At 36.0% G+C, this 13007-nt stretch overlaps 1 protein-coding gene across 1 annotated transcript; it reads right to left on the bottom strand.

Annotated features, from left to right (window-relative positions):
- Positions 1-233: 233 nt before the first annotated feature.
- Positions 234-12030, bottom strand: LOC109046845 (methylthioribulose-1-phosphate dehydratase-like). The gene is made up of 7 exons (XM_042728205.1): positions 11821-12030; positions 11562-11662; positions 1607-1655; positions 1387-1501; positions 1177-1312; positions 847-1014; positions 234-756 (listed from the first exon to the last, which is right to left on the bottom strand). The coding sequence occupies exons 1-7, from the start codon at positions 11872-11874 to the stop codon at positions 657-659; spliced, it is 723 nt and encodes a 240-aa protein (XP_042584139.1). The 5' UTR covers positions 11875-12030; the 3' UTR covers positions 234-656.
- Positions 12031-13007: the final 977 nt, after the last annotated feature.

Raw genomic sequence — 13007 nt, 5'->3', positions numbered from 1 at the left:
ATTCAGCTTTGTTATCACAGGAATAGATTTCATTTTAAAATATATTAAACAGAAAACTGCTATTTTAAATTACAATAATATTTCACTATATTACTATTTTTACTGTATTTTTAATCAAATAATGTAGCCTTGGTAAGCAGTTCTGTCAAAAACATAAAAATAAAAAAAATAAAAAAATAAAAACCAACCCCACACTTAACAGCATTTATAATTCTTATAAATAAAGTGGATATTTTTTTATTTTTTTCAGGAATTAAAAAAAAAAAAAAAACACTTGGTGCACAAAACCAACAAGTATACAGTTATAACTCTATATTTCTAAGCAATCTTAGCTTAAAAACACTTTTGTTTTATAGCAATTTCAACTGAATACAAACAGCTGCCAAATTAGGCAACAAATGCTAATTATGACATTATGATGCCATTGTTGCTAAGCATCATAGCATCCACACAAAAAGAAAAATGACATTAATTAGTTTCAGAATGCTGTAGAATGGCATTTCATTCTGTTTGCAGGTAATTGACATTAAAGTCTGTAAAACAAATACTGAAAAGAATATTGTTGTGAACATCATAAATTGTGAAAAAATCCATTAAGCATTTACTATTTTTAAAACATAGTGGTAACATTTGGTAACTTTACAGACATAAATGTATCAAACAATGCCTTTATCTTCAGTGGGAAGAGCAGAGGGTTCCAGGCCACACTGTTTCATCTGCACAGCTATGTCAAATAAGTAGTCATAACATTCACACCTGGAAAGTAATACAGATTTAAAAGATAAATATTGTATGCATACACAGAATACAGCCATGAGGTGTGCATTTCATTTCCTATAGCCTCACATTGTCTTTGCTTTCTCCCAGGTCTCTCCACAGACGTAGACCCCGTGTCTGCGGACAAGAACAGCGCAGGAGTCGGGGTACATGTCCATGGCTCGGGCCATGCACTCTTTTAAGTCTTTCTCCTCTGGGGTGTTCTCAATAATTGGAACAACTAGAGTGTCATCATACCTGAGTCAAAACACATACAAACAGTAAGTAAAAGCAGGAATTACGATGCTGACATTACCATCATAACTGTTAGTTTTTGGATTAACTACTATATGACAAGAAAGTGTTACATGTTACTAATGTAAAACGGCTAGTGTGAAGCCTCTTAGCAGCAAGTACAACCTGTAGTTTGTACCAGAGTTTCCTTTTCGAATCCCCTTGATCATCTCTTGATGCGTGATGCGGAATTCCTTGCCAGGAAACATGAGAGTTGCCATAACAGCAGCCTTTGAGTGTGTATGGATAACTGCCTGAGCTCCTGTGAAAAAGAAATGCTAATGTCTTGTAAATAGAGTACAGAACAGAAGCAACCCACTGTGTGTGAACAGGCACCTCTCATTGTGTAGGCGTTCATAGGGGGCGTGCATTGGCTTTTCTTCAGCTTCTTCTGTGGAGGTGGACAACTGATGTCCTTCTCATCAATATCACACACAAACAAGTCCTCTGGCTATAAACAGGAGTGGAAAGATAGTTCGTTGGCGTTATTTCATTACATGCTGCAACATGGTAGTATGACGCAATAAAATAAATAAATAAATAAATAAAAACTTACTTGTATTCTCTCCTTCTGAACACCTGAGGGAGCTATATAAATGTGCTCACTGAAAGAATAAATAATTTATAAAATTAATTTCATACATGCAAGTATATGGTACATGCATGTTTTTAATTTCTCAAATAAAAATCAATTTGAATGGCATTAAAGTAAACCCAGGAATGAACCATTTACTCACCCTCATGTTGTTCCAAACCTGTATGACTTTGATTCAACTCTAAAACACAAATTAAAATGTTTTTTATTAAAACCCAAGAGGTTTCTGTCCCTCTATTGAAGGTACAGGTAACCAAAAAAGTTATAAAGGCATTGTAAAATTAATTCATATTAATCAAGTGGTTTAATTCAAATTTTGTGAAGAAGTATGATTGCGTTCTGTGATGGATTTAATTTAGGCCTTTATTTGAATCTAAGCAATGGTTGAGGCATGCACACACACTGCATTACATATAGTACACAAGGAAGCTTGTGCATGTGTCTTAACATCCATATTTGGACCTTTTAAGATTTGGTTACCTGGACTTTCAACGGAGAGACAGAAACATTTTAATGAGTGTTTCACAGCCTTGTGGGTTTTTGAACAACATGAGGTAGTAATTATTGACAGTATATTCATTCTTGGGTTTAAGTCAAAAACATCATGGATGGATGTATAGACAGATTAATTAATTCATTTAAAAAAGGGAATATTTCAGAGAGGACACCTGCAGATCCTGAATACTGTGTCATGTTCAAGATATATTAGCATTTTTTACACCATACAAAATTTTGTTATCATAAAATATAATATATGGGAAAATGTGGTACATCTCTGGAAAGCCGTTTTAACATTTAATGTTAATGTTAATTTAGCCGTACTGGTGTCTATTTTCATGCTACTAGTACTTATATTTTAGATACTAGTATCTTTTCCATTAAGTATTAGTACTTATTCATTAGCTGCTAGTAGCTATTCTTTAGCTACTAGTGCTTATTCTTTAGGTACTAGTACCTTTTTAAAAGTTACTAGTACCTTTTTAAAAGTTACTAGTACCTTTTTAAAAGTTACTAGTACTTATTCATTAGATACTAGTTCTTATATGATAGATACTATTACTTATTCATTAGACACTGGAACATATTATAAGACAATAGTACGTATTCATTAGATACTAGTACCTATTAAATAGATACTAGTACTTATTTAAATAGTGACTAGTAACTATTCTATTAAATAGATACTACGTCTTATTTATTACATTCTAGTATTTATTCATTAGATACTAGTTCATATTTATTAGATACTACTACTTATTCATTAGGTACTCATACCTATTAAATAGATACTAATTCTTATTGATTAGCTACTAGTATTTATTCAATAGATACTAGTACACAACACATTTATTAGATACTAGTACTTATTCGAAATGTTAGTAGTAAGATTTTTTATTTTACTAGTAAAATATTTAACTGAACTTTACTCTGGCCATTCAGACTGGTCAAAACAAGATGAGTAAAAAAGCAGATCTGACTAGCAAGATAAGAATTGTTACTAGTAATAATTGCAAAAGATACTACTGTCTAATAAATAAGTACTAGTGCCTAATGAATAACTACTAGTATCTATTAAATAGTAACTAGTATCTAATTAATTAGTACTAGTATCTAACAAATAAGTACTAGTATCTAATGAAGTCTTACAAGTCATATTTAAATAGATACTAGTCATATTAGAATAATCACTAGTCACTAATTAAAAGATGATATCAAAAACAGAATAAAAACTACTTCCTGTTCTTTTGGAGATATCTTCAACCTCATAAAGAACTAGTAAAAATGTATTTGGAGATATCTTCATTTAAACAGATCATTACATAAACATGAGTACCTCTCCACTGTCCAATCAGAGTCCACATGGTAATACAATACATTAATATGCTGAATTAATTTGATTAAGTAGGGCTAACTGGGTTTGTATGTTAGCCTATCTTGCTAATTGGTTACCATGGAAACACAATATAAGATTACAAACCTGCTGTCCAACAAAAGTATAATGAAAGTATAATGTTTTACTCCAAATTCACTTCATAACATCAGTCAATTCTTTGAAATAACTCATTTTTATGATCTGACATGGTTTCATGGAACAGAAATAGGCAGAAATCATGCCACTTTATATTATTCTATACAGTGATAAAGGCTATGCCGATTACCATTGCATTTTAAATATACTTTATTCTTATAAAAATATCCGATATGGCTTGAAGAACACAGAAACCATATATTGTCACAATCATTGTTTATTGTCTTCATGTTTCATCAGTAAATCGGCTATCTGCATGTTATTCAGCTACTACATCTACAGCGAAAGCTGAAAATCTTTGTCCATATAAATGATTTCCTGGAACATAATCAATGAGCCTCACTTGTGGAATTTCTGTGCGAGGGTGTCATCCGGCAATGAGTATAAATGAAAAAGAAATTACATTAATTGAGTACTCATTATTGCTCACAAAACACTAATTTGGGTAAAAATAGCAAAAATAATTAAGAACTTTGAGGTAAACATTTGCAGATTCTTATGTCTTTCTCCAGTTTAGAAATTTTTTTTTTCTTTTTTTGTGCAAATATATATATATTATTATATTTATTCTTAAATACTCAGTTTTATATATTACTGTCAGACTCTGTTCCATTTTTTGTCTGTGTTCCTCCTTCCTGATTGGTTATCATTTCATCCCAGGTGTTTCCCATGTGTATTTTCATTGATCCCAGTCTCGTCTTGTCATGTTTAAATAGTGTTCCTTATTTTCAGTTCGGCATCCGGTATTGTTTGTGTCTACAAGTGCTACGTGTTTTTTCCTGTTTCCTTTGGATCGATTAAAGACTTTAAATTGGACATTGCCTCTCCTTGTTCATAGGTGATTGCTCTTTTTTGTTGTTTCCTTTGACAGAATACCGGACCTAAAACAAAGTAAGCGACACCCCTTTTCCCCGTGTTTTTTTTTCGTTTTTTGAGAAGTTTTTTGTTACATTTTCCCTGCTCGTTTCGCCACACAGAACTGGATGAATGGGCGATGTTCATTGCCATGGCTCAAGCAAGCCCCAACCCCATCGCCTTCGCTAGGGCGTCAGCTCCAGCTCCCTCGAGGGGGAAACCCTAGAGACGCTGTTCCCCGCGGAGCTCCCAGACACCACCAACCTCGGCTGGAAGGAGGCAGTCATCCGGTGTCTGAAGATTCTCCGATCCCAACCCGGAAGCCCTCCGCCAGCAGTTCCCGAGTCAAGTCAGTTTTTTTTTTTTTTGCGGAATGCACGTTAAGTACCCTATTGTCTCTGTGTATTTAAAGAGTGTTCAGTTCCCTGTATCTTGGTCCAGTATTGTTTATGTCAACTCCTTGTGCTATGTGTGATTCCCGCGATACAAATAAATTCCTTGGTTTAGTACTCCTGGTCTCTAGCCTGGGTGCCAGCCCGAACCCCGCCCACAACATTTTTTGGACGGGAAGTTCGGTCTGGACTCGATCCATTGAGGAGTAATTATGCTCGGCTCCCAGAAGGCCGAGCCAATCAAATTGCCAGGGCGGGGCTTTAATCGATGATGGACAGGCTATCTGCGGTTACGTAAGATAGGGCGTTTTGGAAGGGGTAGGCTCACGATCTCTTTTCTCTGAAGCCTCAGATGAACACGCTACTTCAGCCTTGTCTCTTTCGTCGTCTTTCCATTTTTTTAAGTTATTCAAGTCGCGTTGCAACCGTGTAATAAAGTTGAGACAGGGCCGACAAATGCGATAAGATTTATTTTCATTATTGTCGAGATCTAATCCTAAACAGAGAACTTGTTCGTATATACATGCACCTTTTGTGTTTCTCTCAAAAATGTTATTCGTTTACACTCATTACTTTCCTACTTCCAGTTCCAGCGTGCGTACGTGCAGTTGAACTCTGTTAACAACTATGCGTCGCTCAACATACGTCACTTACTGCGTTGCTCTGATTGGTTGTAGGTCTATCCAATTGAGTGCATAGTTTTTTTTTTTACTGGTTCAGTTAAGACACGCCCCATAATTCAAGTGCAATGGAGCAGTATCAGACTCACATTCTGCCTAGAATATGAGTATGACGAAGTCAGGCTACCTGGTCTCCTCATTCTTCACTCTGTGTGCACGCACAGTAGCAAATCGTGACAAACATACGATTACCATAATGGACTGAAATGCAAATTTAAAAAGTACTAGTAGTATCTATTAAGTTCAGGATATCTTTGGTCTAAAAAGTTACTAGTAACTAAAAAAAGTGTTGGGAGTAACGCATTACAAAAGTAATAATATTATAGTAGTATATTACTTTTTGCTGTAACGCAGTAATAAAACGCATTACTAATAAAATTTGTGTAATATTATCACTTGTTACAATCTCAGTAATGCAAGTTACAACAACATATTTTAATTTAAAATTTAGTGGTGAATTTAACACTGCAAAATAGTAATAGAGAATAAATTCTGCGGGTAAAATAGTTTGTCTATTTCCTGTTAATTCACTGTAATTCGATGGTTGAGATGACTGCAGAGATGGATTCTACATTTGTGAGATGGACACAATGGACAAAATGCACAGTCAGGTGCAATCTATGTACAACACCTGACTCAACCACAAATGGCAGGTGTAACTGAAGAAACACCTGCACTGGTGACACTGACACAAAGCTAACGAAGAGAGCTGCAGATTCAGAGAAGAGATGCTGCGGACGATATTTTATCTTTCTGCTGTTCGATTGTGCCGGAGCATCACGCATACACATACGGCACTGCAAACGTTGCGGCCTGTTCATTATCAGAATAAAATAGGCTATATTCAACCAAACATATAGCTACACTGCTTTATTTAAATAGTCAGTCATACAATCCGTGCCGTGCAGCCTGAGCACGGACCAAGTACATAATTTTTTCATGTGATGAGGACGTATTTTATTATTTTTTTTTTTTTGGCGGAATGCACGTTAAGTACAAAGCTTGTTTTAATGAAATATGGAAACATATGGATTCATGCCGAATGAGAGAGCTAGGCTGCATAAGAACAGCGCAGTTTGCTGTCAAATTTTCTAGGGGATGTCAATGTAGAAACATTCTGGGACGCAGTGTCCAAAGAGATGGTATGGTGTGGATTTGTTACAAGTATGTGCATATACAGTTTTTTTTTTTTTTTTAATGCACTGTATTGCAAAGAAATTAAAATAATCACACAGCTCATTATGTTTTTAATTCTGCTGTTGAAGGTGGTGCACAAAATCCAGTTGCAGTTAAACCTACATATAATTTCTGGGATCCTTGTATTGGCAAGAACACAGGTCGTTCAGACAGTGTGCTAAACACAGAGTATGAAAAACTTCATTCTTCAAAGTCTGCCTCGGAGACTGCAGAAATTACGGTGACAGAGGAGAGGCTGAAGGAAGAACTTAAAAAGCAAAAGGTTTGTTTGTAATGCTTTTTGGGGGGTTTAGTATTTTTTTTCCTAATATACACTATATCAAATAATATTTTTGGTAGGTTAATGTTATTCGGAACCTATGCAAAGAAAGTGGTCTGGACTCCACCGGATCTCGGAGTGACCTCCTCCTCAGATTGTCTAATGAAATTAAATCAAGGGAAACATATGATAAAATCTTTGAAAAAACCTGGGGTCTCTCTGGAGATTTTTATTTCTAATAATGTTTTGCTTGGTGTTACAAATATAGCTTTGGATATTACAATCAATATATTGCCAATACATGAATGTTTATTATATTTTTTTTCCCCATGTCATGTGCCCATGTGGCATAGTTTACAGTTTAAATGCAGAAAGCCCTCGATATTTTGTTGACCTTCGTGGAAGCATATGCCGAACATCATCATTTAGGACTTTGCGCGCAGTTTAGCAACACACGCCAATCTAAGGGCACCTGAAAGCATTCCTATTCGCCCATATGAAGGATGCTTAGCAGAACCCACTCAAGAAAACATCATACTTGCCAAATCTAGGAATCTAAAAGTGTCCTTGCCTTGGCTGGAGGAAAAAAAGAGTGCAAGTTATCCTAAAGGACACCCAGTGACAGGGTCTTCTGATCATTACGTATTGTCTGACCATTTTCACGAGAGCAATACTATAGATAGATGAGATGTTCTGAGGAAGATCACTATAGTGCCTCAACTAGCTGGCAAAATAAATAGCCAGGTTGCAGAGCAACTCTTCTCAAAGATGAGGAAAAATAACTACTACCTGAACATGTCTCAGCCATCAACACACCTCTTTCAAATGAGGACAATAATTCACCACTATAACAAAAACAAGAACAAAAAAGTGAGGACTAGATTAATGAAGACTTTTGGATCAAAGTTGGTGATGAATATGCATGGACAGGCTGTTCTGGGTAAATTTAAATATCTTTATATTAAACAGTTTTTTGAGTAGTGGAAATATGTAGGTCACCAACCAGTGTGTGTGTTTAAAAGAAATATAAGTTTTGGGTCTAGTTCTTGTTGGCTGTTTTGTATTGTTATAGAAAATTCTGACATCTCTATTGATGAGCCAGTCCCCACAGACATTGAGATGGAGGACACAACCCCGACATCCATGATGGTCCCAACCAGTAGTAAGTGTTAGCCTTTATTAAGTCTATATATATATCCTGATGCAAGTCATTGTATGTAATTATCCATTTTTACTATTACAGCAGAACATGAAATAGCGTGTAAGAGCAAACACCTTTCTGCCAGTAGAGTAGGGCTGTGCGATTAATCAAAATCGAATCGAAATCGCGATTTGAGACGTTGCGATTTGCTAATCGCAAAAGCCTGCATTGTGGACGCGATATTACTCTGTTCCAGAGCATAGGCATGACTGCCAGCCTTGAGTGGGTCAGTCTTACTAACCAATAGAGTGAGCGCACCTCCGTTCTCCCCAATCAGTTCTGCTCTAGCCAACTGCGTAAACGGCCACCATTAAAAAAAAAAAAAAAACAGAAAGCGGGAGAGAGACAGAATCTCCACGAGCGCATCTGGCAGTATGGATGAGGCTTGACGCACGCGCACAACCTGTGTCGACTCGCGCCTGGCTCCGCGTTTAAAAAGAAATGTAAATTCAGTCTAACTCCTTGCTAATTTCACTTGGATGAAATGAAACATTCAGCACATTTTCCACTTGTTTTTAAAATCCCAAATACAGTGTAACATATGTAATACTTTAATAATTGACCAAAGAAATACAGTTCTTTATTTACAAAAAAAAAAAAAAAAAAAAAAATCTTTCCAGTGAAATTCAGTAAAGTTAATTCTGTAAAAGTAGTTATACCATTATAATCTTGTCTTCTGAAAAAATAAATAAATAAATAAATAAATAAAAAATATAAATCCCCTCCCAAACCACAATTGAAAATTGAATGGATTTCAGGGTTATAATGGGAATTATATTGGTTTTAATGTAAACTATAATGGTTTCTATTTAATGGATTCTACTGGTGGGATGTAACATGGCAGATGGCAACCAATAAAACAACAGTAATTCCTATTGGAATAATGCAAAAAACAAAAAGGAATTTTGTAATGGTTTAATGGAAACTAAGATTTTCTGCTTTTTTTTCAGCAGGGTAATGATACTCATACTGTGCTGCACATTATTGACAATATTGAGCTGAAGCTTGACTTTGCAAATTTAAAATCGCAAATCAAATCGCAATCGCAATATCTGTCAAAAAAAAATCGCAATTAGATATTTTCCCCATATCGCACAGCCCTACAATAGAGTTTGTTGGGATTACCGGCCAAGCCATAGGCAATCAGCCATGGTATGTGAATGACAGTTTTCAGTTTTATTTAATGTTGCAATGGGACTCCCACATTAAATCAAAACTGTTTAATTAATTAATTCATTCATTTTATTTATTTTCATTCTCTCATTTGCCTTTAAGCTTGAATGGGCTATGGGGACAGGCGACAAAGATGAGACAATTGCTGAAGTCAGAAACTTTGTTCTGAAAAGGAAAGGTTTCTGGACTCTAGGTCTCAATGAGCAGTTGGAGGCAACAGTGAGTTGACAAAGTAACACAATAACAATAAGAAATGTCTGTGACTCTTTACAGTTCTCTTTTTAAAAATTGCAGATGCAAACAGCTGTCTTGGGGTAACTGCATTGGTGCAGATTTATTTTCACAGCCCTCTTTGATCATATTTACCAAGGGTGCAAATAATTCTGACCACGACTGTACATAAACACCACACACGTGTGTGTGAGTGAGTGAGTGAGTGAGTGTGTGTGTATACAGTATACTGTATATATAATACATTTACAAGACATATTAAAGCTAATTGTTTCATTAATATTCTATAATAAAGGTGCTCCCAGTAATCCGAGACATGGCAGAAGCTGTGAAATGGGTCCATTCCAGCAGACATCTGCTCAGGGGGCCAGTAGAAGAGCCTCTTTTCTTTATAATGAATGAAGAGGAGAAGGAAAAGGCCCTCAACAATCTCCTTGAACAAACTGAAGCTTCCAGAGTGCCCTTCACATTTAATTTTGTGTTCAGGGATGACATGGAGCTATTTTTGCAGGAATGTCTTGACAAAATGGGCCTTAGAGTAAATTGTTCATTTGATTCATCTTAATTTAGAAATAATGCAAGATTGTCATGACAAATTGTACCCAAGAGGGAGTTATTCGTTTTGTACATTTTCATTTTCATTTATGCAGGATTGTCATGGCAGAATAGGCCTAATAGTGAATTGTTCAGTTGATAAACTGATTGTTTGTGTTTGTGTGTTTAGTTTTTTATTGAAATGTTTTAGTTTTCATTTAGAAAAATGCATGATTCTTGTGATTAAAGTATATTTCATAAAAAATGCCCATGAGTCTCTAGTATTATTTTTAATATCATAAACAGGAAATAACTTGCATAATACACTAAAAGAATGTCTATATACAATTATATTACACAAAATTAATGTTTTAAAATGTTTAACGTATCGTTATAAAATGAAAGCATACATAAAGCAAATTACGCTAGGTGGCACTGCTCTGTTAAGAACATAAGCTCCACCCCTCACTTCCGGTTCCGTGGCTGAGGTTCTGAAACTGCTGGTGCTGCGGGTCTGCAGCTGGATACTATCGGGCTACTCAAATGTCTGTGTGGAAGCTGAACAGCAGCGCGCCATACACATAAGAGTAATACATCTTTCGAATCTGTAAAGATGCTACGTTTATTTGTGTGCACTCACAATAACAACAAAACATTGTGCTTTCGTAAAGCAAACAGGACGCACTTCCTGACGTCTGTCTTTGTGAACTTGAGCATGAAACTCCATGTATATTTTTGCCTTACAGACATTAAAAATATATCTAGCGAAATGTCTACTTTCAAATGAACCAATTCTAATGGGAAAAAATATATATATATATATATATATATATATATTCTCAGATTATGTAATCCGTATGAAACATGCATACAGGCGCATCACTACTGTGGAGATGACGAGTCAGCGTTGTCGACTTCATCTCTTAAACCAAAAACAAAGAAAGCACTAGTTTATCAATTATTAAAATGTGAATGCAGCCTCCTTACTGTTTTTCCCTCACACATTCATAATCATTACTTCTGCGGTGCGCTGTGGCAAGCTTTATGTGTGCGCTTGAGCGCTTATTAGGCTATGAAGGCAATTAAAGGCTCGGTATTATGATTTAAATAGTTTATTAATAAACATGAGATTAGTCGGCTAATGTTTCAATTGAACGACTATTAGTCGACCAGAAAAATCTTTACAGCCCTAGAAAATAGATACTAGTACAGATTAAATGATAAAAAGGCTTTCCACAGTACATCTGTTTTTAAGACCTTTCCATTTCTTTATCATGAACACTTTTCACGTCACTGATCCACATAGTAAGTGAATATTGCTTAACACAGTTTATATTATTTTTGGTGTAAAATGCCTTAACTAACCCATGCCGCAGGCTTATTCCTCCCCCGGTTCCTGTCACCCAGCCCAGCTTATAGAAGAGTCTGCAGAGCTCTGGGATCAGCACACGAGGATGGTCCTTATCCTTAAACAATAATATAAGATCTGTTACTGCATGGTTACCCACATAACGCACATTCATGATCAAATCTTTAATGCTGCAGTCTCGATAAGAAGGAAGCTTATAAGATTCTGGAGAAACAGCGATATCGAATATCTGAGATTACACAAAACCAATTTTACCCCCATTTCCTTACTGTTGCACTCCGCTTGTACAGTGTTTATCATCGACGACATTCTGAACACAATGAAAAAAGACCCCCCAAAAAACAAAAAATTGCCGTAAAGACTCTATATAAAGCTTTATGATAAATATTTCACTTAGTTTCGAGGAGCTAAACAGCCCAAAACAAGTGAAAACAACGCGTGATGCAACAACAAGCGCTGCATCGAAAGACGGAAGTGCAGATATTTATAAGATAAAAGACTCCCCAAACAAGGAGGTAGACACGTGTCAAATATGTCAAAACGCACAAGATGTTTGTTGTTGTTGTTGTTGTTTTTAAACAGTATATGGTTTGTTTAGCTACCTAATTGTGGACGTTGCCTTTTATCGTTTTTATATACAGCTAGATAAACTGTAACCTAAGCCTAACAGAAAACGTTCTGCATTTTTACAATAAAAAATATGGTAAAGTAGGTGCACACATGTGTGTTTGATTAAGGAGACATGCAAAATGTGCAGTGATGGGGGTCCTCCAGGAATGTGGCTGAGAACCACTGGCCTTGCCTACTGGGAAGCAGATGTGACCGGAATATGAACGTGACACGCAAAGTCTCAAGTTAAGCGTTTTCCTCCCTTTGAAAACCATTATTTGAAATGCTATGGCTTATGGCTTAATGCATTAAGAACATTCGGGGAACATTCTAAAACGCTTAACGTGGCGTAATGCATTAACACTGTGTTTTTAAAGGACCAAATTCAGCAAACATATAATGTACAAACAAGCAGTCTTGTCAAAAGCTACATTTGAAAAACATTATAGCCTACAGCAATTTGCTATGCTATGTCGCTATGCTCAGCTGCCACTTTCCACGGCCGCGGCTGTTGCTGCCTGCCACAGACTTGCAGGACTTTAGAAGTGGCAGTGGCATCAGCTGCCGCCGAGTTACTGTACATAATTCGTGATAATGTTGTAGCCTCCTGAAAAAAAAAAAAAACTATATGCAAATATTTTATACAATTTTTTAATCAAATGTAGATTTTACAGTTCAAACATTATACGGATATATATGTAGACGGATTTCCGCGGCTGATGTTTATGCATAAATCTTTAGCCTACGTCCCCGATGGGTGTGTGTGTGTGTGTGTGTATGGCCATAGTTTTCTATTGGAGGAAATTGCTTCACGTGAAACTTGGCGCGCTGCA

This window comes from Cyprinus carpio, chromosome B7 (genome assembly GCF_018340385.1).
Source record: "Cyprinus carpio isolate SPL01 chromosome B7, ASM1834038v1, whole genome shotgun sequence".
NCBI classification, from domain to species: Eukaryota; Metazoa; Chordata; class Actinopteri; order Cypriniformes; family Cyprinidae; genus Cyprinus; species Cyprinus carpio.
Note: the sequence above shows the minus strand (reverse complement) of the source record. Positions and strands in the feature narration are given on the sequence as shown.